Source organism: Kogia breviceps, chromosome 2, assembly GCF_026419965.1.
Source record: "Kogia breviceps isolate mKogBre1 chromosome 2, mKogBre1 haplotype 1, whole genome shotgun sequence".
Classification (NCBI taxonomy): Eukaryota; Metazoa; Chordata; class Mammalia; order Artiodactyla; family Physeteridae; genus Kogia; species Kogia breviceps.
Window position 1 is genome coordinate 49,439,446 of NC_081311.1, and position 27,857 is coordinate 49,467,302.

At 54.5% G+C, this 27,857-nt stretch overlaps 2 protein-coding genes across 6 annotated transcripts; one reads left to right on the forward strand and one right to left on the reverse strand.

Moving 5' to 3' along the window:
• Positions 1 to 1,134: 1,134 nt before the first annotated feature.
• On the reverse strand, positions 1,135 to 9,377 carry SNCG (synuclein gamma). 4 transcript variants are annotated; one of them, XM_059053938.2, is made up of 7 exons: positions 8,628 to 9,377; positions 7,281 to 7,597; positions 6,156 to 6,376; positions 5,286 to 5,327; positions 4,834 to 4,961; positions 2,144 to 2,215; positions 1,135 to 1,902 (listed from the first exon to the last, which is right to left on the reverse strand). In XM_059053938.2, exons 3-7 carry the CDS (start codon positions 6,274 to 6,276, stop codon positions 1,882 to 1,884), a joined length of 384 nt encoding a protein of 127 aa, XP_058909921.1. In that variant the 5' UTR covers positions 6,277 to 6,376; positions 7,281 to 7,597; positions 8,628 to 9,377; the 3' UTR covers positions 1,135 to 1,881. The 4 variants fall into 4 exon arrangements, with proteins under 4 accessions (XP_058909921.1, XP_066881316.1, XP_066881315.1 ...); XM_067025215.1 differs by lacking the exon at positions 7,281 to 7,597 and having other exon boundaries at positions 8,628 to 8,666; XM_067025214.1 differs by lacking the exons at positions 7,281 to 7,597; positions 8,628 to 9,377 and adding an exon at positions 6,819 to 7,237.
• Positions 7,356 to 27,314, forward strand: MMRN2 (multimerin 2). Of its 2 annotated transcripts, XM_059053917.2 has the most exons (7): positions 7,356 to 7,580; positions 16,159 to 16,287; positions 16,375 to 16,481; positions 16,581 to 16,661; positions 17,396 to 17,560; positions 17,727 to 19,508; positions 22,430 to 27,314. In XM_059053917.2, the coding sequence occupies exons 1-7, from the start codon at positions 7,423 to 7,425 to the stop codon at positions 22,813 to 22,815; spliced, it is 2,808 nt and encodes a 935-aa protein (XP_058909900.1). In that variant the 5' UTR covers positions 7,356 to 7,422; the 3' UTR covers positions 22,816 to 27,314. The 2 variants fall into 2 exon arrangements, with proteins under 2 accessions (XP_058909900.1, XP_058909901.1); XM_059053918.2 differs by lacking the exon at positions 16,581 to 16,661.
• The last annotated feature ends 543 nt before the right edge of the window (positions 27,315 to 27,857 follow it).

Here is a 27,857-nt window from a genome sequence, read left to right on the forward strand (position 1 = left end):
AAAGCACTCAGTACAGTGCCCCACACCTGGGAGGAGCTCAACAAATGTTCGTTTTTACTCTTTTTCTCTCAAGGCGGAGGCTGGCTCTTCTGCCTCTCAGCTGTTGTGTTTTCTTTCTTTTTTTTTTTTTTTTTTTTTTTTGTGATATGCGGGCCTCTCACTGTTGTGGCCTCTCCCGTTGCGAAGCACAGGCTCCGGACGTGCAGGCTCGGCGGCCATGGCTCACGGGCCCAGCCGCTCCGCGGCATGTGGGATCTTCCCGGACCGGGGCACGAACCCGTGTCCCCTGCATCGGCAGGCGGATTCTCAACCACTGCGCCACCAGGGAAGCCCTCAGCTGTTGTGTTTTCTAATGATACTTGACAGAACTCTTCAGTGAAAGGGAAAGCCCAGGTCCAACTTGGTGGGGAGCTCAAGGCTGGGTGGGACCAGGCGGGAGGAACCCTGGGGTCATGTCCTTCTTCGCAGAGGAGGATGCAAAGAGTCCCTACTATGGGTTTAGACTTCCCATCTTTGAAAGTCACCATCTGCTCCAGGGAGGGGCGTTAGGTGTCCCTGTTCCCAGAAGGAACTGTTCCACCAAGGACACACACGGAGGGAAGGCCCAGGAGGTCCATCCTCACCCTCTGCCGTCAGTGGGGTCCATTCCCGGAGGGTGAGCCAAAGCTCAAAACCTGGGGCACCGTGGTCTCACGCTCCAGCGGACAGTGTGTCCTTGAAGGTATCTGCCCGAGCCAAAAGCAGGGCTGCCACCTCCATGTCAGTGGGGGTGGCCTGGTTTCAATCCCTGGTCGGGGAACTGAGATCCTGCAAGCCACGCAGCATGGCCGAAAAACAAAAAACGGCAATGGCGGGGTGGCGGGGGGTGGTGCAGGGGGACTCCCTGAAGGCAGTGCCCGCTATCAGTAGGTTTCAGAAATGCGCAGGGTGTTCCTGTAGCATACCTGGCCCAGCTCCTGTTCCCAGGAGGGCCCAGAGGGCGTCTTCATGAATGAGGCAGCACAGACAGGCCTAAGCAGGTATGCAGTAGGGATTTGAGTTTTATTTGGAATCATTAAAAAAAAAATTCATAGTGTTAGACCTGAACGGTCTCCGAGGGATCCCAGCTCGCCCAAGAACCGCCAAGAGTCGAGAGTCGTTGCAACACGCAAGAGGTTTATTAGGAGCCGGTGCACCGGGGTTCCTTGGTCCTCACACAGGAGGCCGAAGAGGAACCCCCCCCAAGCGGAATCACATACATTTTATAGCTTTCATTTTTCATTATGCAAAGTGTGGATATATCAAGGGTTTTTTTCTCATTGGTTTGTTTGTTCCGGACCGGAGTAGGGACTTGGCTCTAGTTCCTTGATTGGTTGGCTGTTGGATGCCTACTTTACATTTTCGTGTTTTTGTGGTGGGGGGTTGAGTCACATGAGTTATGGTTGGCTGGGGCGACCTTTAAACTCTTTGGCTTAATCATTCTTATCCCCCGCCATACTTGTTTGCTCGCGGTCTTATCCCCCGCCATACTTGTTTGCTCGCGGTTAGGGCATGTCTCAGACATGTCCTGTTTTCCAGGCCTTTGTTGTTTGCTCGGAACGGTTTCTGCCCAGGAGAGACATTCCAGTATCTTATAGCCAGCCCAAAAAGCTCAAAGCTCAAAAGTATCGATAGGGAAGTAGGGGTGTAAGTATAGTTAAGGCCCTACAATAGCAGCATCGGTGGGGTCAGAAGGACCAGAGGGGGTGAGGGGACAAGGGAGGCAGGTGATGGTGGTGGCGGCAGCCAGGGGAGGACGTGGGGACCATGGGCAGTCCCATAGGTCACATTCCAGGACCAGACACTCCTTGTGCCAGGAGGGTTGGGGTGTTCCTCAGGGCCTCCGAGCTCACCTGCAGCCCTCTAATCTCCTCCACTCTTGGTCTGGGAGAGAGAGGGACTTTCACACACAGCTCTGGGGCCCTAGCCCTCAGTGGCCACCCTGGGTGGGGTGGGGACAGGTGTCATCTGTGCCCCTCTTCCCTGAGGGGGTCATCCATGAGGAGACCTCACATTCAGGCTCAGGGGCCTGCAGGTCAAGAGGCTCCTTTGAGGGCTCTGGGGCCCCAGGAGGGAAGCAGCTTGCCCAGGGACCCCCCCGTAACCCCAGGAGCCCAGATCCTACCTCCTGAGCCACTTCCTCTTCCACTTTGGCTGCCTTGTCCTCCTGCGAGGGGGCAGGTTGCTGCAGGTCCTCCTGCGGGAAAGCAAAGGGGATGTGGGACCAGGTGGAGGGCACAGAGTCCCCGGCTCCTTGCATCCAGGGCCTTGTCACCCTGGCCTCAAAGATGAGCAGAGGCCCTCATCATCTTGCTCTATGTGGAGGGCTGGAGGTGAGGGAGGTATGAGGGCCAGACTGACCTTGGAGGTGATAGAGCCTCACGTAAGGATTCACAGTGGGGGCTCTGTCTGATGATGCCAAGGCCTTCTGGGGGTACCAAGTACCCTTGAGCCCAGCTTCACCCCCAAAAGCAGATGCTGAGTCACTGACAGTCCCTGGTTGGGCCTCCTCCATGAGGAAGCCCAGTGAGGTGGGGTGGACAGTGTCCCTTGAAGCACTAGGCCTGACTCCACCCTCAGTGTTCCTGAATCACGTGATCACATACCCTTGTCCTTCTGTGACCCCAAAGAGCCCTAGGAGGAGGGGCATGTTATCACCGTTCACATGGGGACCCTATGCCTAGAGAGGCCAGGTATCCAGCTTAATTAAGGCCTCAGAGCTCAAAGCAGTGAGGCTTGTAGGGATCAGGTCTGGCTTGCTCCAGGCCCAACCCTATCCCAGTAGCATGAGTGCCGCCCTCTTTCCTTCTCCCTGGCTCCTGGATGGGCCCTGGGTTCAGGCTGGTCTGGTTGGAACTAGCAGCGGTTATACGGTCCTCTCTCACTTCCTGTCTCCTTCTACCCACCTACACCTGGCCAGGTGCTTGCCTGAGATGGCGGCCTGCCTGGGGGTGGTCGTGTGAAGCTGGTAGGCTGGGCCAGACTGGGTGATCAGCTTGGACACTAGTCTCAGCACCTACCTCTGGAGGGTCCTGCCACCTCTCTGTTACCATGGGGCCATCCTGCCCCTTGGTGGACTGGGGCAGCCAGAGTTGGGGCAGGCTCTCCAGGCAAAGGACAGGTGGCCGTCTACCTAGTCCTGCTGCCCCAAGGTGGGTGGGTGCATGAGGCCAGTGGCATGAACGGTCAGACAGACTGGCAGTGCTGCATCCTTCTATGGTTCACTGGAGGGTGAGTCATGGCTGGTTTTGGGGTGTCGCCAGGAAATGTCTTCCTTGGGGTAGCTCCAAGGGCTCATCAGCCCTCCTCCAAAGTCAGAGAGGAGTGCCCTGGCTTCTGCTCAGAGGTGCAGGGGCAGCCTGGCCCCATCCCAAGGCCTCTTTTGCTGGGGGATGGGGGAGGGAGGGGCCTGGGGATCTTCTGGGGTACATTTGGGTCCTGCCCAGGGGCACTGATGATGATGATGTAGTCACCTCCCTTTGTCGGGTGCTCACCATGAGCAAGGTGAAGCTGCTTCGTGGGGGCCATTTCCTTGCATCGTCACAGTCCAGTGAAATGGATACTCTCAGCCCCACCCTCCCCCCACCCCAGGCATTTTACAGCTGAAAAAATGGAGGCCCCCGAGAGGTTGAGTCGCTTCCCAAGGTCATAGAGCTAGGATGAGGCAGAGCTGGGAACTAGGAGCAAAGGGCACCTGGCTGTTCCTAGGATCTGGAGACCGTGTGCTGGCCCTGGAAGTGGACACCTTGGTGCTGCCCCCAGAGCCAGGGGTAGGGTGACCCCCTACCCTTCCACCCACCCACTCCCTGGAGCACGGATTCTTAGTGCTGGGTGCCTGGGACTCTACCGCCCCCTCGGGGCCTGTGCCAGGTAGGAGAGCTTCCTAAAGCACAGCCTCGTACTGAGAGGGGACATCTCTGGAATAGGAAAACCTCCTGCCCCCAATGCTTGCACCATGATCTCCCGATCTCCTGCTCAGAGTCTCTCTTTCAGAGCACAGTCTCGGGACCCAGGCTGCCCAGAGAATTGCAGGCTCACTCAGACTACCCATGGGACCTTGATTACCATATCTCTCTGGGCCTCATTTCTAAACGCTGTCTTATGGGATTTTGTGCCAAAGAAATGAGTTAGTAGGTGTAAAATGCTTCAAGCAGAGTCTTTCTGTGGTGGGTTCTGGGACAGTTCTCCCAGCCAGCCTCCACCCCCTGGGAGTGCTCCCCTGCTCCTGTGCTCTCTGTTGCCCAGCACGCGCACGTGTGCGCACACACGCACACTCACACCAGGCACAAGCACATACATACACACACGCACGCTCACAAAGGTGGAGGCAGAGGGTGTGGTCAGAACCCTCACTGTTTTTCCATCACCAGGGGGCGCTGCTTCCCTGCTCCTCCTTGGAGGAGGAGGCCCTGCCCAGCCAGGCCCCGAGCGAGGCTGGACACTGGGTTGGCGGTGACCTGGCAGCTCTGAGCTGGTGTCCACTGCCCGTGGGAGGCTGCCTGTCACCACTCGGGGCCTTCAGGACCCTGCTTTCGCTAGTGAAATGGGGTGTCTCCTAAATGCTGAGCGCCATCAGGAGAATGTGGTTTTGAGCCTCATTCCAGTTGGGCCCCACACAGCTCCGCTCACAGGGGTTGTCGTGAGGATTCCAGGACTTAATGGATGTGACAACACCAAACGCAGCCAAGGGCCCCTGAGTCTCCATTCCCCTGTATGACAGTGGGGTGATAATGCCTCCTCCCCAGCTGGCCTCCCTGGGGCCCAGGGGAAAGGATGGGACGGGTCTGAGGGCCAGGGCTGGGGGCTAGGTCTCACCTTGTGCACCACTCTGGAGGTGATCGCGATGTTCTCTGCTTCCTCCACGGTCTTGGTGGCCACGGTGTTGACACTGGAGACCACGGCCTCACTTACGGCGTTGGCGTGCTCCTTGGTCTTCTCAGCCACTGTGGGAGGAATCTGGCTGGCTTTGGCCCTGACCCCACCCTCACCGGGGCCTGGCCTTCCCATCAGGCCAGAGTAGCCCCTTTCCCAGGGCGCTCAAAACTCTGGCTCTACTGGAGACCTTAGGCTGTCCCCTTTCTGACTCCAGGGGAGCTCTGACAACGATGCGGGCAGCCCACCCTGGGTCTAGCCCCAGATTCTGGAGAAGTCTGGGTCCGTGTACAGCAGGGGGAAAAGGAGGGGCCTGGGCTTGGGCCTTTAGCACCAGGGTGCAAAAGTCCCTGGACGTCCCAGCCTCCATGTCCCCGGGTCCTGGGGCTCCTCACCTGAAGTCACACTCTGCACAACACCTTCCTTGGTCTTGGCTCCTGTGGAGGAAGTGGAGGCGTCAGCCCAGTCCCACTCCCGGTGTTGGGAGGGGAGTGGGCCAGGCAAACACACCACAGAACAGCTGCACAAGCTGCAGGGTCAGTGGGAGGTAAGGATGGTGTCTGGGGGCCGGCCATCCTTTCAAAGGCCACTTCCTGCTGTGTCTGGAGGAAGGGGACGGATGGGAAATAGACAGGACAGGATGGGGGGATGAGAGAGACCAGGCCTGAGGTAGGGTCTGGACCTCACGTGGGTATGGCCTGGGCCTCGGAAGCAGCGCAGGACAGGGTCAACGAGAGCTGAGTCATCGGCCCAGCCTCCTCTTCGGAAGGAGCTGATGGGGGTGGGGTGCACGGGAGGCTGGACAGGACACTGAGGGTTGGTCTCATCTCTCCTGATGCACCCCTTCCCTCTGGGTGGGGTGGGGACCTGTGGCCTGGACGCTGAGCACCTGCTTGCTTAGTCCGCGGGGCTCCAGGCTCAGTGTGGCTTCTCACCCGAGTCTGGGGGCCTGCGGGTGATGCTGGGCGGGGCTGTGCATTGGTGTGTGCATCTGTGTGCACACAAACAGGTGTGTCTGGGGGCTAAGTGCCTCCCTTGCTGTCCTGTCCCAGAGGCCGGCCCCTGGGGCCCTCAGGAGGCCCAAACAGACAATGGGGTGTGTGGGAGAGTGGCGGTCCTCCACGGCTGGGAGACCCTGACTCAACTGCCAGGTCCTCATCCCTCTCAAAATGCCTCCCAGGGGCTAGGGGATAAAGTCAGGCCCAGGTAACTGGGCGGCCACCAAGCTGTCCCTCCCTGCCAGGCCCTGCCACGCCCAAACTCACCCACATACATGACACCCTCCTTGGTCTTCTCAGCAGCCTCTGTCACCCCCTGCTTGGTCTTCTCCACGGCGCCCACCACACCCTCCTTGGCGATGGAGAAGCCCTTCTTGAAGACGTCCATGGCTGTGGGCAGGGACGGGGGCCTGACTCCCAGGGCGAACTGTGACTGGAGCTGGCTCGAGGGCTGCCGCAGCCGCTGTCCCTGCTGCTGCCTCTTATTGCTGCCAATGAAATATTGATGATGCAGCGGCGGCTGATGGGAGCCCAGCCAGCCCAGGGGTGGGGGCGGGGAAAGAGGGAGGGAGGAAGCAGGCTCGCCGCCCCCTTCTCCCAGGGTCCCCGAGCCCCTGCTAGCTCAACCCTCCCCTCCTGCCCCCTGCCCTCCCTGGAGGGGCCATAGAGGGCCGGGCACATCCTTGTCCATCACTGCCCTTCATTCATTTGCTGCCCTGTGCACCCACAGGGGCGGCCTTGCCTGGGTGCTCCCAGGCCTGGGGCTGTTGTATCTGTGTACATCTGGGGCAGAGAGGGGTCAGAGAGGGGGGCAGGCACAGAGAGGGGAGGTGCCTCTGTTGCCGGCATCCCAGGTAGGGCAGGGGTCAGGACCAAGCAGGCCTGTCAGGCAAGAGTGCCCAACCTCCCAGACTGGCCTGGGCTACCCACCTTCTCACCAGCACCACGGATGCCCCCACCCTGGGGCTGGGGCAAGGCCAGGTGGGGGAGCTGGGCCACAAAGAGCTGACCCAGGCCCTGGCCCCCGCTACAGACTGTGTGACCCTAGGACAGCTCCTTTCTCCTTCCGAGCCTCCACCCGTCTGCTGGTTCCCACTGCCCAGGGGTGAGAGACACTGAGTAGGCACGCGTGTCCCCCACTTCCTGGCCACCAGCATGGACGGCAGCAGCTTCCCTGAGACTGATCCGACCGCTTCCTGCCCCACCTCTGTGCTGGGGTGGTTCTCCTGATTCCCATGGGGACATGCTTGGTGGGGCCACCTCCCCCCGATGTCTCCCACACCCCCAGTGTCCCGGACCCAAGTCCTCCCGGGGCGCACAGGAACTGGCCTGCGTTGTTGGCTGCCCCTGTGGGGACCAGGCCGAGGGTGAGGGGGGCCGGACGAGACTCACCGGGTGGGCCGGCCCAGGCCACTTCCTCTCTTTGTTGTCCCCGTGCTTTTTTTTTCCTTCTGAGATTTAACTTGAAGACAACGTCACGAGCACTGGCAGTTTCTGGAGTCACCCACAGAGGCCGAGTCCGCCCCAAGCCAAGATGATCCTGACACTGCTGCTCAGCGTTGGGGGGCCCCTGGGCTGGGGGCTGCTGGGGGCCTGGGCCCAGGTCCCCAGTACCAGGTTCTCCGATCCACACAGCCCCAGGCCACCTGGGGTCTGGAGGGCAGAGGCTGAGGACGGGGACCCCGTCAGACGGTAAGGAGGGCCTGGACCTGGGGGAGGAAGTGGTACAGGATCTGAATCCCAGCTCAGCCAAAGCAGGGACTCTCTGGACTTCAGTTACCCATACGTGAAATGGGCTCATACCATCTATCTGCTGGACCAGCCGTGAGGCTGAATGAGGTGCTAGGTGGCAGGCTCCGCTTTAGGAGGCCACCCCCAACCAGCTTTGACTGGGTACCCCCAGGGCCCAGCCTAAGGACCACAGGAAGTTCCCCGCCTACCCATGGCAGGGAATGGGCCTGGAGGTTGGACAGGGTGGGAGCACTCTATGCCATTGACCACCGGGGTGCTGAGGGGCTGGGGTTCTGGAAGTTTCTAGCTGACCTGCGAGTGGCTCCTATTCTTCGAAGTAAGTCAGTTCTGAAAGCTGAGCCCAGTTGAGGCTGGCCCAGCCTAAGCCATAGAAGACAGATGCTCCTGAGGACTGAATTTGGATCTGAGTGCCCACGGGGACTGGCACAGGCCCTCAGCCTGGCCCTAACGGCGCCCAAACAGTCGAGCAGTGAGCAGACTGGGTGCCCTGCTCTATTTCAAGAACAAAAAGGAGGCTGTGGCATCCAGCGAGCTCTGCTTCAGCAGCCCTCTGGAAATGGGCAGAATGGTCTTATGACTAGACCAGGATACCCTTTCCAGTCTTTTTATGTGTCCAGGGCCAGGGATCCTCCTGCTGATAAGGTGCTGGGAATGTAGGTCCCTCCTCAGGGTACCCCTCAGTCAGAGCAGCAGGTGCCATTTATTGGACCCATCTCTGGGCTAGGCACCTTGCCAAGTGTTATCTCAATCCTCTTTACAGCCCCGGTTACAGAGGAGCCTGGGGCTCAGAGAGGCTAAGCAGCTGGCTAAGGTCACACAGCTGAGGAGAGCTAGAACCAGGATCTGAGTCTGACTCTAGAGATCATACTCTGGTCCCAGTCCCAGGGGTACCTATTCCCCCCCCCTCCCCCTCCCCCCGCCCAAACCAGACTTGGTTGAGGGCATCTATAAGGATTTGGAGGGTGAGAGGGGCCAATTTACACTCACCCAGAGTCTCCCGTCTGGCTGGCCGAGATTCACCGTCACGTGGGCCTGACCCAAACCTTCCTGGAACAGTTCTCATACAGCTCTGACACTTCAAGGTGAATGTGTTTGTTAGACACTTGCCCGAAAGCGGATCTGACCAGGGAGAGGCAGGAGGGTGAGAGCAAGCAAGTGTGCACTGCCGCTAGGTGATGGAGGGGCGGGCCATGTGGGAGGAGAGGGGAGAAGTTGGGCCTGGAGAGACCCCCTTTCCTGCGCCATTCCCAGTTCTGCTCAGAGCTGGGAGGTGCACATGGGTCTTGGTGGGGGAACCCAGTCACCCAGCTCTGATTTCAGGACCAAGGATCCAGCCTTCCCTCCCCAAAGCCATCAACTCCAAGCCCCTGTCTCTGGGTGGCCGGCCTCCCTCTGATGAAAGGGAGTATGAGGGGCCCAAGCGGCTGGGCAGGAGGTAGGAGATGCTTCTCTTTCTCCCCCACTCCCACCCCGGGGCTGCGGGGAGGGACTGCGTTCCCTTAGCCCCAGGGAGGGTGGGTCTCTGGACTGCTCAAGGCCTGAGGGGGTCACTCAGCCATGGCCTGGTGGTCTCAGTGTGTGCAGGTGTGTGCGCAACGGTACCCTGGCCCGGGAACGCCCAGGCAGAAGTGCCAAGCCCTGGTCCCAGGAACCTCCAGGGGGTCCCAGCAGGCTTGCTGGTCTCCTGCCTACAACCCAGAAGCTGCAGGCCGCACAGGTCAAGCCCAGGTTGTTGAGGCCTCCGGAGGGGCTGGTGAGAAAGGAAGGAAGCACCGCGCGGCTTCCTCGGGCTGATTGCTTCCCGTGTTCCTGTGAGGGGAGAGGCGGAAACGCAGCCCCAGCTCTGCTCCTGCTATGGGGAAGGGGAGGCGAACAGGCTCTCCACAGTCAAGCAGGGGCACCACACCACCCATGCCACCCACCACGAGCCTGGAGGGCCCGCCCCGTTGACTGCCAGAGCCAGGGCCCTGCCCTGCATTTGCCCCTCATACCTGTACCCAGGGCCTGGGGGCCAGGGTAGGCCCTGGACACAGACCCAGAAAAGATGCTTTGTGGACTTCCCTGGTGGCGCAGTGTCTAAGACTCCGCGCTCCCAATATAGGGTGCCCGGGTTCGATCCCTGGTCAGGGGACTAGATCCCACGTGCATGCCGCAGCTAAGAGTTCATGTGCCGCAACTAAGGAGCCTGCGAGCCCCACCTAAGACCCGGCACAACCAAATAAATAAAAATAACTAAATTTAAAAGAAAAAAGAAAAGACCCTTTGAAAGGAGAAGCTCGAACAAAACAACCTGGTGCTGGATGCCAGGTCTCAGGATGGAGGAGGGGCATGGTTGGTGCTTCCTAGGTCACCCAGGAGCCCGTGGGGCTGGGCCCAGTGAGCCAGCAATGTGGGTATTTGGACTTTGTGGGGGGAGAGGCTCTTTCTTTGATCCCAGGCTTTCGTGGGGGTGGGGAGAGCAGGAGGTTAGGATGTGGGTTCTTCATACACATGAGCACTTCCCAGGCAGGACTGAGCCTGCCGAGGGGACTGAGCCAAGACCCAGGCAAGGTGCCCCATCTCCACATTGTTGTGACAGTACTGCAAGGTCTCCCCTGTTCTCTCCACTTTACATGCTGTGAGGCTCAGAAGGGTGGGGTCGCCACCAGGGGCCACACAGCTCCTAAGTGATGGGTCAGGCCCACATCAGCTGGGCTGCAAATCCCAGGTGTCCTCAGTTCTGCCTCCACTAAGAGGGGTGGGAGTGTAGGAGCCGCTCCTCCCAGCAGCCCAGCTGGCTCTGGTCACCAGCATCAGTGTCTCCACAAGGAGCGTTTGCAACTTTTGCAGCTGGGAGCTTGTGGCCCAGAGGAGTCACGCATATCTCTGGAGGTCACACAGGAGCAGAGTGGAGCCCAGACTGCTGGTCTCTGGGCCACAGCTGTACCTCCTGCACCTGTATCTCTTCTCCAAGGCACAGGGCCCTAAGCACTAACAGGGAAGAGCCCCACTGGCCTGAGCTATGCTCAGGGATGGACACCAAGTGGGCCTTGGGCTCCTCTGTGGCTCAGACACCAAGCCTGGCAAACTTCTCCCATGGAGTCATCACAATCACAGCCGCATCCAGGACCTCAGAGAGCCAGCATGCTAAGAACACAACTTCCTTCCACAGAAAGACTTAAAGGGCAGTTGGAGGTAGTTTTACTGGCTGGTTAAGAGGCACTTAAGTGTCCCAACGGGCCATAGCAGCAGCATATTTATAATTCAGGAGGCTCAGGCTAACAGCCCTTTCCCTGCCAGAGACTTTCTCTGCCTTCCTTATAGCCTCCCCCCACGGAGGGGCTGGGAGTGAGAGTCTTCTCCATCATTTCCAGGACTGGAGGAAGGGCCTTGCTCAAGGTCACGCTGAGTCCAGGGACAGGGAGGGGAGGAGAGCCCAGGCCTCCCACTTCCTATTAGAAGCTCCAGGCTTCCCTGGTGGCGCAGTGGTTGGGAGTCCACCTGCCAGTGCAGGGGACACGGGTTCGTGCCCTGGTCCAGGAAGATCCCACATGCCGCGGAGCGGCTGGGCCCGTGAGCCATGGCCGCTGAGCCTGCGTGTCCGGAGCCTGTGCTCCACAACGGGAGAGGCCACAACAGTGAGAGGTCCGCGTACAGCAAAAAAAAAAAAGGAAAATAGAAGCTCCAAGGGGGGCAGCAGACTCTTTCCTGCCTGGGGCAGGAGGGCATCAGAGGCCATATCAGAGGCCCAGTACAGGCCCAAAGCAGGCTGGAGACCCTCACACTCATTTCTAGGCTGGCACCTGCCTCTCAGTAGACCACTGGGAGATAAGAGTGCCAAGAGGGCCAGGGCCTGAGGCCAGGAGGCAGTGAGAACAATGGGGCACTTCAGCGAGCTGGGCCAGGGGCTCAGTGGACCAGCGAGAAACTGCCAAGAGCTGGAGGAAACCAAAGCAAAGGTCAGGAATGTTCCCAGGGCTTCTGGGCCAGCAGCCTGTACTGTGCCAAGGGAGGGGAGCGTGGGCAGCGAGAACAGAGGCTGCTGGAGCCTGAGGTTTGGGCAGGTCAGGAGAGAAAGTTCCTGGGCAGGAAGGGTGGGCGGCACCGCTTCCAGTTCTAGGAACCCAAGATGGAAAGTCCCAGTCACTCCCTGCAGGCTGGCCCAGACCCGGTGCTCCCAGGGTACAGGCCTCCTGGACCCTCTGCAGCCGTTCAGAGGGCACGCAAGGAGCAGAACTTTGTTTACAGCGGGTGTTTCTCAGCCTTGCACTATTGACATTGCCAAATACACCTGGGGCGAATCCCCTCTCCTCCCAACACACGCCTGGTTTACAGAAATACTTCTCTCTAGGTCTGAGCATGTTCCAGGAATTTCCATGGGGCCCAGGGCGAGGTGCGGGCTGCAGTCGCTGATCCCTGAAACAGTCTATGCAGGTGGCCACCTTGCCCCCCAGCCCTAACCTCTGGGCCCCACGCTTTCACAGTCCCGTTTCTGTGTTGAGTGCACATCCTTTGCTTCCATCCTAATTTTCACATGTCCCTCTTACCATTTACTAGTCCCTCAGGGATGTACGGGTCTCTTCCGGGTCTCTGTTCCCACTGACTGGCTTGACAAATCTTGTGCGAACGTCCCACTGTTTTCTGGATTGATTTTATTTTTTTGGCTGCACCCGCGCAGCTTGTGGGATCTTAGTTCCCAGACCAGGGATTGAACCCGCACCCTCGGCATCGAAAGCGCAGTCTTAACCACTGGACCACCAGGGAATTCACGTCCCACTGTTTTCATTCCTTGGCATTAGAGTCAGTCATAACAGTTAGATGAGGAACTCCTCACTTGTCTTCCAAAATGTTCTTACCTGTTCATCTGCATTTTCTCTTCCAGATGGAAATTATTTTATTTTTAAGTTTCGTTTTTATTAGTTATACACACACATAAGCAGGGCTTAGAAAACTCTGGCATGGTGGGTCAAATCTGGCTCCCCACCTGTTTTGTAAATAAAGTTTTATTAGAACGCAGCCATGCCCATTATTTACATCCTGTCAGTATTGGCTTTCCTGCTACAATAGCCAAACTGAGTAGATGTAACAGAGTCTGTATGTCCTGGAAAGCCTATGCATCCTTTTTCCTCTCTGCACACTTTTGGTTTTCCCTGAACTAAACAATTGTCTATGTTTTTTGTTTTAGTTTTTTTCCTTTTGCTTAGTTTTCTGTGTCTTTGTCACCATTCAATTCCAAACTCTCAGCCAGTTGTCCACATCTGCTCTCCACCTTCATTCCTGTCAGGTGTTTGACCACCTGTGTTTTCTGGGAGACGCCTCTCTGAGAGCCTCCAGCCGTGCTTCAGGCTGGACCATTGCTCACTCACCCCCCGCCAGTCATTGTCCTGGGGTCTCCCTTCACCTCGTTTCTGTGCTGGAACTCTTGTTTCCTGATGCCATGATTTCCTGTTTCTTGGTGTTCTCTCTTGTTTTGGTGGAGCATTTCTGGCACAGTGGTCCTCAGTCCTGGGCTGTGCCTTAGAATGACCCAGAGAGCTTTAAAATGCAGAAGACCAGGCCTTAATCCCAGAGAATCTCCTTTAACTGGCCTGGGGTGGGGCCTGTAGGCTCATATTTTTAAAGTGCCACAGGATGCTTCTGATGTGAAGGTTTGATGGCAAGATTGCAAACCACTGCTCTAGTAGCTCCCTGATGAGGGTCCTGGGGAGGGAAATGCTTTGAAATCAATCTGGCTTGTTAAAAATGTCCTAATTTTGTGCTCCTTAAATTGATAGTTAGGCTGGGTATAGGATTCTAAATTGGAAATAATTTTCCTCCAGTATTTTGAAGGTGATTCTCCACTATGTTTTAGTGTCTGGTACTGCTGTTGAGAGGTTCAAGGCTATTCTATTTACTGATGTGTGTGTGTGTGTGTGTGTGTGTGTGCACGCGTGCGTGCGTGTGGTGGGGAGGGGCTTAATTTTTTTTCTCTGGAAAGTGTAGAATCATTCTCATTTCCAGAGTTCCAAAATTTCACAACGATGTGCTTTGCTGTGCGTTTGTTTTCATTGTATTGTGGGTAACTGGTGGGCCCTTTGAATCTGAAATTCCACGTCCTTCTCTTCTGGACTATTCATTTGGTTGTTTTCATCAGTGATTCCCTCCCTCTGTTCTCTCTTTCTGGAAATCCTATTGTTTGGATGTTGGATTCCCAACACTGGTCCTCTATTTTTCTGATCTTTTCTGTCCTATTTTCCATCTCTGTTTGCTCTTCTTTTAAGGAAATTTCTTTAACTTTACCCTTTAACTTTTCTATTAAATTTCTTTTGCATTTCTACCATTATAGTTTTAATTTCCAAGGGTTCTTTTTTGTTCTCTCAGTGTTCTGCCCCCATTTTTAAAGTGGCTTCCTTTTCTTGTTTCTGGAATGCAGTAAATTCTCTTATCAGTCTGGGAATATTAATGCAAATTTGGGGGAAGTTCTTTTCTCCCTGCACAGTCTTGGTTTTCTCCAAGTTGATTTTCTTACATCTGCTCATTTTGACCTCCCACTTTTGTAAGAGATTTTCCTCAGGGGTCATTCTTGGATGTCTGCCCGCTTAAGATTGGAGAGGCTGGGAAGCTGATTGGAAGCTGGGTAGATGGGTGATCTGTTTTGTTACAGGATGCTCTGCTGGGCTAGTTCACTGGGGGGAACCCCTGGTGTCAGTGTCTTTAGGTCTTTCCCCTCGAGTGGGGTCATTTTTCTGAGAAGCTTTTTCAGTCTGCTGCCAAGAGGGTAAAGGCCAGCTGCCAGGTTTCTGGGAGCCAAGTGGGAAGGCAGGCTGCGTGGTCTCAGCACTCAAAATAGATACAGTCACACAATCCCCCTCAACTCACCCCAGTGCCGTCCCCAGCAGTATCCCTGTGTGATGGTACCTGGTGGGCCCGGGGCAGAGATCAGCTCCAGAGAATTAAATCACAGCCTGAGAGCCACTCAATCACCAAGGGCTCTGAACATCGCTTCCCAACTTCTCACAAATGTGGTCCTTTCTCCCGAAATCCACCACCATGGTCCAGTCAGTCCACGCTGCCAGAATCTCCCACCTAGACCCCTGACACCACCACCTACATCTTGCCCCCTCCCATCCTTTCTGTACCCAGGAACCAGGGTGGCTCTTTCATGTCACCTCCCTTCTTAAGCTCCCCCACAGCTCCCTGTGCCTTCAGGATGGAGACCTGTCCTCAGGGGGTACTCAAGACCTCCATGGTCTGGCTTCTCCTTACCCCCATCGCCTCTCCTTGGCAGCCCTTTCTGCGCTCCCAGCCTCCGCAATGCAGTGGGGCCACATACCTCTGTCACAGCTCCCCGTGCTTCACCTCATTCCCTCCACGTAAGATGCAGCCTAATCATCCCCTCCTCCCCAAAGTCTCCCCAGGTCCTAGCACCTATCACACCATCTGAGATCACCCACTCTCCCTTGGGACCCTGAAGAGAAGGTCTGAGCCTCTACATTGGCACTGAGCCGGAGCCCAGCACCCGCTCTCACCAGGTGCTACATCGAACTGAGCCATGGAGGTCATTACCACTTGCAACGCTGGAGAGCTCTGCTCCGAGAGCTGACTGCGTGGGGAAGGGCCCTCTGACCTCTTGCTGAGTGCATCAGCTCTGCCACCAGATCTGTGAGCTGGGGCTCTGTCAGCAGTGAGCAGCCCTCCACCCCGGATGCACGGCAGCACACGCTGGTGGAGGGCACAGGAGGCAGGGTGACCTCCCGGGTGTTCAGGATGCCGAGCGTGACCCCCACAGCTCTCGTTACGACCTCCATGTGGGTGGCCTTTTCCACAGAAGGAACTGCTCTGCCTGGCTGCCTTCCCCTACAACCGTTTGAAAGTCCATTTCCACAATGGCCATAATGGGGCACGACCAGAGCAGGCGCCCTCCCCGCAGCCGGGTCTCCGGTGAGGAAGGATGTGGGTGGTAATGGGAATGGGGCAGGCTGCCAGGGCCTCCAGAGCGGGCAGGACAGCAGTGTTCACTGGGCACTTGGGAAGAGCCAGGCACTTGATATTCCTTTGCCCACTTGGAGGAGAGTATTATGATCTCCATCGCACAGATGGGAAACAAAAACTCCCTAAGTGCCTCACTCGAGGTCACACAACCAGAAAATGTGAAGGATTCGAACCCAGGGCTCTCCAGCCCCAGCAGCGCCATGCTGCCTCCCTGGCAGAAGGAGAAACAGAGAGATCCCTTCCTGACTCTGGTGGTAACTCTGTGATTGTGGGGGACTCCTGAGCCTCTCTGTGCTGACCCGGGAGTGAGGGGTGCTTCCTGGAGGGCCATGGAACAGGTGCCCTTGCAGATGGGGTCTGTGGAGCTTTTGCTCTGGAGCAGAGGAATGAATAATGCAGAGCACTCCCTTCTCAGGCTAATGGATTCCAGAATCCCCCAGACTAGGCAGGGCAGAGAGGCAGGGGCGGTGGAGGGGGCGCGCTCGGCACTGGCTCCCTGCTGACCCCTAGGAAGTGGGGGGCCTGGGTGTGGCTCAGCAGCCCTCCCTTCTGGCTTGTTTTTTTCCAGTAACTGGTGTCCCTACCAGAAGTCCAGGCTGGTTACCTTCGTAGCTGCTTGCAAAACAGAGAAATTCCTCGTCCACTCACAGCAGCCATGTCCACACGGGGCTCCGGACTGCCAGAAAGTGAAAGTCATGTGAGTCGGGGTGCAGCAGGGTGGGCTATTCATCCAGGCCCTGTGCCGGCTCACCTTAGAGTCTCTGAGCCAGCCGTCTTCCCGCAGGTACCGCGTGGCCCACAAGCCGGTGTACCAGGTCAAGCAGAAGGTGCTGGCCTCCGTGGCGTGGAGGTGCTGCCCGGGCTTTGTGGGACCCGACTGCCAGCACCACGGTAGGGTTCCCTGTGATCCCCCTTCCCTGTTGACCTCTGACCCCAGAGGCCATGCAGCCCCTCTGACCTCTGGAGTCAACATCTGATGCTTCTCTGCAGATCCCAGGGCGATCCCTGAGCCTGAAGATGCAGGTGATAGCCTCCAGGAGCCTTGGGATGGGCCAGTTGACTTTGAACCTGGTATGCTGCTTTCCTGGAAGGCACAGGAGGGACAGGCGGGAAGAAAGAATCCATGTGCCCAGGGCTCTTCTCCTCTGATAGGGCAGTGCCATTTCAGGGAAGCTATGTCCCCAGAATCAGCAGGGGTCCCTCTGTGGCCCTGTGTCACCCTGCCCCCACACCAAGGCAGCCAGGTTACAGGGCCGTCAGTGACTTGCCTGCTGGCCAGGCACACGCACCCTTTCCCTTGACCCCATTTTCTGGGAAGGGCAGTTTCATCCGGCACCCTCCTTGCCCCCTGAACTGCATAAGCTCCCATGTCCTGGGAGAAGCCTCCCCACAGCCCCCCTAACCAGGGCCAGGAAGTCATGCTGTCCCTGGTGATGAGTCAGCACAGCAGAACCACCAAGTGACACCATTTGTGTGGCTTTCAAGGCCGGCCCATAGTTGGGATGGGGAATAAGTTTCATCATGTGGTGAACTCCTGTCTATTGACAAGGGCTGACTAGAATGATGTCGAGAAGCCGTGCCCCTGTGACTGAGGAGGAAAGTGTGCCACGGTGGATTAGTCATGTCTGCTGTGGGTTTAGGGGGCAGGGTGAGGGCTCACTTGCCATGCATTTGCCCTTCTGGAGTTCCTGCTCAGAGGACATCAGGACACAGCTCCCTGTTTCAATCCCCAAATGTCCTCTCTGCACCTCATGTTCTGCCCAGGCCTGGGAAGTCAGACACTTATGTCTCATGTGTGTATTCAGGCCACCAGGATGCAGAGATCAGCAACATGGTGGAGCAGCAGGAACGCCGGCTGGGAGATCTCCAGAATGACATTCACCAGGTGGCAGATAGCCTCCCAGGCCTATGGAAGGCCCTGGCAAGCAACCTCACAGGGGCAATAACTGAGGCAAATCAGACAGAGCTTGGTAAGTGGCAGGTTCCATGGGCTGAGGAAGAGCCCAGTCACATCCTAGGGGATGAGTGGGCGGGGAAGCAGGAAGGCCCATACCTCAGAGGCTCCCCCGTCGGTCGCCCCCCGGGGGAGGCTGTCTGCTCCCGAGGGGCTTGTGTAAACACCTGCATCTGTTGTAGAGTTTCCCGGCAGATCCTTGGAGCAAGTGCTACTGCCCCACATCAACACCTTCCTGCAAGGACATCTCAACCCCATGTGGAGAAGCTTCAACCAAAGCCTGCACAGCCTCTCCCAGGCCATAAGAAACTTATCTCTTGATGTGGAGGCCAACCGACAGGCCCTCAAGAGGGTCCAGGAGAGCTCTGTGGCCAGAGTTGACTTCCAGGATCTCAGTGCCAAATTTGAGACCAAGGTCCAGGAGAACGCCCAGAGGGTGGGCCAGCTACGGCAGGATGTGGAGGGCCACCTGCATGCCCAGCACCTGTCCCTGCACCAGTCCCTCTTGGAGGTCCAGGCCGATGTGGACACCAAGCTGAAGAAGCTCCTTAAGGCCCAGGAGTCCCCGGGGGTCAATGGCAGCCTGGTCCTCGTGGCAGCAGGGGCAGCAGCGAGGCCGGAACCAGAGAGCCTGCAGGCCAGGCTGGGTCAGCTGCAGAGGAACCTCTCTGCACTGCACGTGGCCACTGCCAACAGGGAAGAGGAGTTACAGAGCACCCTCGCAGACATGAAGGCCACCCTGGCCCAGCACGTGGATGAGATCAAGGAGCTGTATTTGGAATCCGATGACACCTATGAACAGATCAGCAAGGTAGAGCGGCTGGTGCAGGAGCTTCAGGTGAACCACACAGCGCTGCGCGAGCTGCGGGTGATCCTGATGGAGAAGTCACTGATCATGGAGGAGAACAAGGAGGACGTGGAGCGGCAGCTCCTGGAGCTCAACCTCACCCTCCAGCACCTGCAGGGCGGCCACGCGGACCTCATCAAGTACGTCAAGGACTGCAACTGCCAGAAACTCTACTTTGACCTGGATGTCATCCGGGAGGGCCAGCGGGACACCACGCGTGCCCTGGAAGAGACCCAGGTGAGCCTGGACGAGCGGCGCCAGAGGGACGGCTCCTCCCTGCAGGCCCTGAGCGGCACGGTGGCCGCCCTGTCGCTGGCGGTGGATGCGCACCGGGAGGCGGCCGAGCGGGCGCGGGCCGACGCGGCGCGGCTCCGGAGTCAGGTGCGCACGCTGGGCAGCGAGGTGAGCGCGCTGCGGGCCGCTGAGACCGAGATGAGAAGCGAGATCCGCCGGCTGCATGGCTCCTTCGCGGCCCTGCTGGAGGACGCGCTGCGGCACGAGGCCGTGCTGGCCGCCCTCTTCGGGGAGGAGGTGATGGAAGATATGTCCGAGGAGGCGCCCGGCCCGCTGCCCCTGCGCTACGAGCAGATCCGCACCGCCCTGCTGGACGCGGCCAGTGGGCTGCAGGAGCAGGCCCTCGGCTGGGACGCGCTGGCCGCCCGGGTGACAGCCCTGGAACGGGCCGCGGGGACCAGCGAGCAGGCCGAGCGCCTGGAGCCCAATCGGGACGCATCGCCAGCGGCGGCCGGCGGGCCTGATCTGGCTGGGCTAGCGCGGGAGCTCCAGCGCCTGAGCTCCCACATGGAGCGCGTGGGAGAGTGCTGCGAGGCTTCCTGGGCCTCCTCCTTCAACAGCTCCCTCGAGGGCCTTCGCGGGGAGCTCTCCACCACCGAGCACAGCTTGCAGCGGTACCAGCGCCTCTTCCACAGCCTCTTTGGGAACTTTCAAGAACTCTTGGTAGCCAACGTCAGCCTGGACCTGGGGAAGCTGCAGGCCATACTGAGCAGGAAAGGGAAGAAGCAGCAGAAAGGTCTGGAAGCTCCCAGGAGGAGGGAACAGAAGCAAGTGGAGTCTTTGGAGGATGCGCATGTCAAAGGGCCGGTGCTCTGGGATGCAGGTGAGTTGCCCAGCCTTGGAAGGAGGCTGGGGGAGTCTAAGACTGTGCTCTCTGCCAACCACGCTTCTGCCTCAAAGGGGGCCGGGGTGAAAGAGCACAGGATGACCATCAGTCACCACTACTCAGGACTGGCTTTGCCCTTAACCCGCCTTCTATTTAGGACTAGGGAGGGGCCCCTTAAGCTACCTGGAGTATTAGGAGGTAGAAGTCACATGACTGAACTGTCGGAGAGCAGCCAGAGCCCCACCATGGAGATGCTTGAGGCTCATATATACACCAGTGGTTGCCTGCCACTCTTTTTAACTGTAGAGCAGGGAGGGGGGATGCCTCTCTTTCCTCCATAACGACACCTTCAAATCCCTCCAGCTCAGCTCTTCACCCGACCCCGCTTCACCCCCCATGTTTCTTTAAGCTTTCCCCTGTATACAAGTGAGTGCGTAGACAGGGGCACACACTATGTGCCCCATCACTATGTTTCCCCCAGAGGACACACAGGTGTCCTCTGCCATGGGCAGCACCCCACAAGAGCTGAATATAGGGGAAAGCCTCGGGCCCCAAAAGGAGCTCCTTCTGCTAACATAGTGGACTCACGTTGCTGCTCTGAGCCAGGTTCCCCACAATGCCTTTCTTGGGCTTTGCCATGTTGAATCATCACAACAGCTCAATGATGCATTATCACTGCTGCCATCTTACCTGAAACAGGGTTAGTCAGGCAACTGTCCTGCTCACACATCTAGTAAGCGGCACAGAGGAACCTAGTCTGGCCGTCTCTAGGGAGCTGGCTCTTCGCCTGTGAAAGGCTCTTGACTGGCCCCTGCAGGGCCCTGGGAAGCTGCCTCTGAGGCTGAAGGGATGAGCAGCCAGCCTTCCCAGCCCCTCCCTGAGTGTGGCCCTGGAAAGTGGACCCCTACACTCTGTGCCTCAAGTGACTCTACCCTGACAGAGAGGCTGGCCTTGGAGCTACGGCCGCCTCCTCACCCAGACCTGGGGCTAAGTACAAGGCCACCATCTGGGCCGTCTATATCCTCGTGTAGCCTGGCACGTGGGCAGTCCAAGGCCTTGCTGAGGATCCCACCGCAAGCCTGCCCTGCTCCCACGCACTCCTCACTATGGCCCTGCAGGCCAGTGTCTCCCTGGGAGCAGTGGACACAGCACAGGCTCTAGCACCACTTACGTGTCTCAATTTCTTCCTCTGTAAAAGGGAGAACCACAACCTTCATCAAAGGATTGTCAGGAAGACTAGCAGATACATTTACCAAAAACCTAGCACAAGGCTTAACATTTAGTAGAAACCAGTCAATGTTTTCCCATTTCTCCAGCATTTTCAGGGCTGAGGCTGTATCTACCTACACTCTTACATCTTCTTCTCCCTTGTGAGTGGTGCAAGGCCTCAACTGCCTGATAGTTTAGGTATCTGGGTTTACCACTGCAATATTTTGTTACTTAAAAAAATTTTTTTTCCTTAAAAGTAAAAATTCCCCCTTATTTGTCTTATGGGAAGGCCAAAGGGCTTGACTCCGTTCCCTGCAGGGAAGACCACTCTCAGTCCACCTGCTGGCAAATCAGTGAAGCACAACCCTTCCACCAAGGAGCAAGTCGGGCCACTGGCTGGCTGGGGCGCTCCACAGAGGCCACGCTAAGCCGGCCTTACTTCGGCGGGGTGAGCGCGCCACCTCCTGGGTGCTGGGGGTAACTGCAGAGCCAGTCTTTCTCACACAGATGGGAAAGCTATTCTGAACTAATTCTCAGAAAATCTTCCAGAACTAGAGAAAAGCAAAATTTTGTCATTCACGAGGATGCTGTTGGACAGGGAGCCAAAGAGCGGGGGCTCTAGTTCTGGGACCTAAGTCACTAACTGCTATGCAAATTGCTCTTTTAGGCCTTGGTTTCATCCCCTGAGAAGTGGGGAGCTTGGTCTCAACTGAGAGGGGTGTGTGTGTGGGGGGCACAAAGAGCCCACAGCTTGAGGGAGCAACAAGGGAGCACGTGAGGAACGGGACCTCATCAGTGCCGAGGCCAGGGTCGTGGCCGGAGCCCAGCGGGACTCAGCCTTCCCATCCCAACTCCTGGCCAGGCAGCCCGGCTGCCTCCTTCCTCTACACTGAGCGGCTTCTCTCGCTCGAGGCCTGTGTGTGGGCCTGGCGGGCCGCTCGCCTGTGGTCTGTTTCATCCTCCTTAGATTGGCTAAAGTGCTTCAAGTGGGAAGAGCACCAGAAGTCAGGAGATCCACAGCTCCCAGCTTGGTCATGTGTGTCGTCTGGGGCAAGCTTTCCCTTTCTGGGCCCGTTTCCCCCTCTGTAATCCCAGGGCTCTGAGCAACATTTTGAAAACATTAAAATGACCAGCTTGAAAAGACTTTTCTTCCCTGGTCCCACCTGCTTTTTCCTTCTCTCTCTAGGGTCCTGTGCTAAACATCCAGTAGGAGCTACCCTTCATTCCTTAATTATCTCACCAGGGTTAGCATTACTACTTTGCAGATAGGTAATATTTTCTCTCTTTCCCCTGGTATCTCAAGATCCCTAGTAGGTGGCAGGAATCTGGGAGTCAGAGACCTGGGTTCCAGTCCCAGCCTGCCATTGATAAGCCATCTAGCCTTGGATGCCAGTTAAGCATGCAAGACTCAAAGTCTCCTCAATCAGGGTACTTATCTCTCAAGGATGTTGGAAAGAAAGATCAAACAGGAAAGTGCTTTGTTAACATGTACACCAGTGGAGACAACAGACTTGTATTTTCCTTTCTCTCAACTAGTGAAATACTGAGAATTGGCCAGTTTGCTCCCAAAATACATTGCTATTAGGAATATCTGGGTTATCTAGAAATAGGATCTATTTCTAATGTTAAGAAGGCGAGGAAGGCAGATATAATTTTCCACCCGAGGGAGTGAGGGGCTGAGTCACTAACACTTTCCTCCTGCATTCCAGGCTCCCCTGTGGCCTTCTACGCCAGCTTTTCAGAAGGGACAGATGCTCTGCAGACAGTGAAGTTCAACACTACTTACATCAACATCGGCAGCAGCTACTTCCCTGAACATGGCTATTTTCGAGCCTCTGAGCGTGGGGTCTATCTATTTGCAGTGAGCATTGAATTCGGCCCAGGGCCAGGCACCGGACAGCTGGTGTTTGGAGGTCACCGTCGGACCCCTGTCTATACCACCAAGGAGCAGAGGGGTGGGAGCCCAGCAACGACCTTTGCCATGGCTGAGCTGCAAAAGGGTGAGAGAGTATGGTTTGAGCTAACCCAGGGATCAATAATGAAGAGAAGCCCTCCAGGCACTGCATTCGGTGGCTTCCTGATATTCAAGACCTGAGTACCAGGCACAGCTCTGACCAGACATTGTGGACTTATCCAGCTCACCTTGGCCTAGGGCTCAGGCCAGGGCTGGTCTGGAGACCATGCAGTTGGTCTAGCTCTTCCCTGGAAACCTTCTGCAAAGACAATGTGGTATTTGTGGCCTCCCTCTAGACGCATTGGGTCTGGCTGTTTCTTTTTTTTTTTTTTTTTTTTTTTGGTGGTATGCGGGCCTCTCACTGTTGTGGCCTCTCCCGTTTCGGAGCACAGGCTCCGGACGTGCAGGCTCAGTGGCCATGGCTCACGGGCCCAGCCGCTCCGCGGCATGTGGGATCTTCCCGGACCGGGGCACGAACCCGTATCCCCTGCATCGGCAGGCGGATTCTCAATCACTGCGCCACCAGGGAAGCCCGGTCTGGCTGTTTCTTAACGATGAGAAGGACTGGAATGCTTCTCTCTGGGCAGGACTTGGTCCGGGAACACATGAACCTTGGGTTGGCGTGCCTTCCGAGGCAGCGTGGCTTGGATTCCTGCTCTTGCCCGTACCCTGTGTTCTGCTTCTTTGGTGTTTTGCTCCTCCTGTGGTTGGAAACTTCCATATAACACTTTAAACCTTTCTCCTGCTTCCTCTTCACCTTCATCTTATGCTAGAAAATCATTCTTTCCTAGAAATAATATGTTTAAATGGAAGTGACATTTTGCACAATATTGGAAGCCAGTCTCCACCCACTGCAGGGCAGTAGGAGAAAACCAACCTGTTTTGGTATCTGTCAGTCAAAAATGGAGACAAAGACCTGGTTGAGCTAACCAAGGGAAACAAACTTGGTATCTTTTCCTTAGTTTCACTCCTTCCTTGAATGTATCTGTAACTTTACTTCTTTTTCTCCTTGCCTCATGCAGGGTAAAGGCCAAGACATGCCAAACACGAACTAAAATGTGTATAGCCTTCACCTTTTTTGCTCCCTCCAATAGCTTATGACCACCCTAGTTCTTATTAGCATTTCTAACCAGGAAGGGAGCGGAGGGAAGAGAAGGAAGACTGTAAAAATCTCCCTCAACAATTATCAACTTTGGAATAAAGTGAAGTCCTTCAGATCTCTGCCTGGTTTGCAGAGCAAACCAGGATGGCGAGCAAAAGGATTTGGTAAAGTAGGTAGAAATTTGGGACAAAATCAAACTATTTGGTGTGTGATTTTCATTACTCCAGGCTATATGTGACTTCACAATTCCAGTTAATCCTACATAAAACACTCAGAGGCTTCCACAGTATCCACAAGAATGCTGGATTAGACAGTACAGCTTAGAGTTGTGGTTATTCCTACAATATCAATATATGGTTTTCAAATAATTACAGGTCCTGACGCAAACAGGCTTGAGAAAGCAGTCATCTACTTGTCAGGAAACATTTTTATTTTGGTAGTAGGTATTCAGTATTTGTTGAATATACCTCTCTCCATAAGGAAATCAGATTGGTGTGGGTGACGAAAAAGGACAGAGTTGGTTGTCAGGGTTCCCAGCCCTTCTCATTGTTTCCCTGGGCTAATGGATTCAAAGAATTGTCCCTTAGAATTTATTTACCACCAAGCTTGGTGTGCTTGAGGTGCTAAAATATTCGTGTTAAAAGAACAATATGCCAGGCCACTCTGCCACTGACGTTTGACCTTGGGGTAAATCACGACCTCTCTTGAACGTCTCCATCTGTAGTATGAGGTGGTTAGTCTAACAGCTCTAAGTATCCTGGTATTTTATTTTCTTGACCACAGGTTTGGCTCTTGCCTACCTGCCCTTCCCTCTGGCCAGGGCCTCCTGCCCAGTACAGCTCAGCTACAAGACCAATCCTGACCCAAGGCGCGATGTATCTGGGCCACTCCTGACCAAAGGTTGGAAAGCCAGTACCAGATCACCCTTGCTGCTAGAAAGACAATGCTGTGTCTTCTTTCTGCTCAGTCCTGCTATTACTGGTCAGGCTGTACTGATGACTAAATGGAAACATGCGGGTAATACAGTCTTATCATTTAAGACTTTCATTTGGAATTTAGTGCATATAATAAGCAGAGTGAATTGATCTCCTCTATAAGGGGCACATGTCCTGCAACCCTCAAATGGCTGGTGCTATTCAATAGGGAGGTTATAAATGAAAGTGCTGTTACATAAACTGCCAGCAGCATGGATAAGTCACTCCAGAATTTTCTGGGGTGAGAACTAGAGAGACAACGGTTCTTTTAAATAGGGTGCTTTCAATGCAAATTTCACAAAACCTTAATATCAAGTTTAAGTGTAAATTTTCTGTTTAAACACTTCAATAACTAGGACCCCAGATTAACAAGAATTCTGAAGTTCATTTGATAGATTTCTTATCTCCATTAATATCTCTAGGTGGAGAATCTGTTTGAGTGCCCCCCCAAGTCGACCCCCCATTACCCAGGCATCCAGAACAAGACAATGACTGAGCACAGAGTGGTATCAGACTTTCTCAAACCCGATGGAAAAAAAAAAAAACACAAAAAAATACTCCAAAATATCATTGAAAAACAAGAAAGAGTACCATAAGCAGTTCAGGAAATTTTAGTAATTCCTGGAAAATAGGAAGTAGAAGGGAGCAAGTAGAAAATGAAACAGCAATAGGAAATCATAACTCAAAACATTTGGGAGATGGCAGCGATTTCAGGGGAGCTCCAAACTCAAACTCAGCCCCTAACACACCCGGAGGTGTCTGTGGAGGAGAGGCAGTCAAGGCAGTGGGCAGTCAGTCCCAGCTGCCCCTTTTCGGAGCTAAGCAGCCGGCAGCAGTGGCCTCTGTTTTGAGTTAGAGCAGTGCCTGTCAATCCCGAGCTCTCAGTTACAGGGCAGCTACTGACACTTGGAGGTAAGAACCTCCCACACCCAGAAGACACATGTAACCTTATCATAATCAAGACTCCCAGGAGTGAATCTAGAGCTGTGTCTCCTCCACAAACTAGTAAATGTCAAAATAACTCCTTATTTCAGAAACACTGTGACGAGGATATATGGTCTATAAAAAATGCTTCTCAAAACTCCCTTTCCTCTCATACTCTGAAGCTCCTCTGGTCTCCCATGAAGTTTCTCTCGAAAACATCACAAACTCCTCTCCCAGCTCTAGCCTGAGCACCATTCCTCTATCCTCCTTCATCAAGAAAGTTCCCCCAAACCTGGCCCAACAATGACAAGACTCTTTTCTGGGGAAGCGGAAAGGTAAACAAGCAGAGTGAGGAAAGCCTGAATCCTCCTGAGTAGGTAAGAAGAGAGGAAAGGATTACTTATTTTTGCTCTAACAGCTAGTCCCATCACTCCTTGATAAAAACAGCAAGCTGAGGAACACAGAACTGGGGTGAGCAGGGGTTGACGAATACACAGATGAGCAACTACCCCAAACTGCTAAACATTTGTGGAAAACTAGTCTCATGGACAAGAGGTTCCAAACTGAACAAACTGAAAACTTTGGAATATATAAATCTCTAGAAGCAAGACAGGAAACTGGAAATGTAAACTGATTATTTACCACCCAGATCCTGGTTTCGAAATATCATCCTCCCTAAAAGGAACCAAAGTGCCTTGGAGAAATGGCTGACTTAATGGCAGGGGCAAGGAAAGTACCAGATGAGCTTGGAACATCTTCATGTGCCCCAAAGTAAGAAGTGCTCAAAAATGATGGGCACATGTCAAAAGGACTCAGGTGCCACCTTGATGAACTCCCAGTAGCCAAGTCTAGGTCAATTTGAGCATCAAAACAAAAAATGACCTAATAGACTTTAACTTATTGAATAAGAGTCCATACTGATAATAAAAAATAAAAGAGAACAGAAGACTTATTCCTTGTAGCAGAATGCCAATTAATAAATGTAATAATGGAATCAGAAAATCACCACTTTGGAACCACTGATTCAGGTAGAAGTTATCAACGGATGCTAAAACACAGTCTCAAAGTATCTCTCATAACATACTAATTACAAAGGCAAAACAGTAACTTCACAGTAGGGAAACTAGGTATCACCTTGAACAAACAATCGACAATAACGCCATCAGTAACAGACACACTGAGGCTGTGGCCTCCTGGTGGGATGCCCTGAGGACACAAACTTCATGTCCACAAAATCACTGGCCTTTACTCTAGAAAATGTTGGTATAGAAAGAGACAAAGCTGGAGAATTGTTTCAGACTAAAGGAGAATAAGGAGACAGGACACCTAAATGCAATGCAAGATTCTAGGCAGACTCTGGACCAGGAAAATGTGCTCAAGGACTTTCCTGGAACAACTAGCAAAACTTGAATAAGGTCTGCAGATTATGGTATTGCTGATAATTGTTATGGTATGTTAACTTTCCTGATTTTGAAAATTGTACATAATTGGTTATGTTAATTACCTGAAGTATTCAGGGATAAAGAGGCATGAGCTCTGTAATTTACTCCAACTAGTTCAGAAAAAAGTGTGTATGTATGTGTTTGTACACAGACGATGAGCCTTTGTAATTCGTGAATACACACAGAATGACAAAGCAATTGTGACTAAATGTAAGTTTATGAATCTGGATGAAGGGTAAATGGCATTCTTTATACTATTTTTGCAACTTTTCTGGAAGTTTGAAATTTTTTCAAAATACAAATAAAGTTAAAATAAAATCTGGTTGTTGAAATAAAAACACTCAGTAGGTGAGCTGAAAAGCACAAGGCAGGATAAAACAAACATGAAAGACATGTTAAGAAATATGGAAACAACATCCACGGGACCTAATATTTGTCCAACAGCAGTTCTAGAAAGAGGAAAGTAGAAAGGGAAGGGAAGAGAGTAGAGAAGTGATGGAAGAGAAGTTCCCAGATCTAAGGAAAGATTAAAAGGACCCAATTAGTACTAAGTAACAGAATGAATGTATCTAGACATGGCAAGTTTAAACTTCAAAACATCAAAAACAAAATTTAAATTCTATGTTTCTTGAATGAAAAAAATAAGTTAAACTAAAAAGGACTGAATTAGACACATAACAGACTTCTTACTGGCCACAGGGATGCTGGAAGATCACAGAGTAGAATCTTCAGAGTTAGATT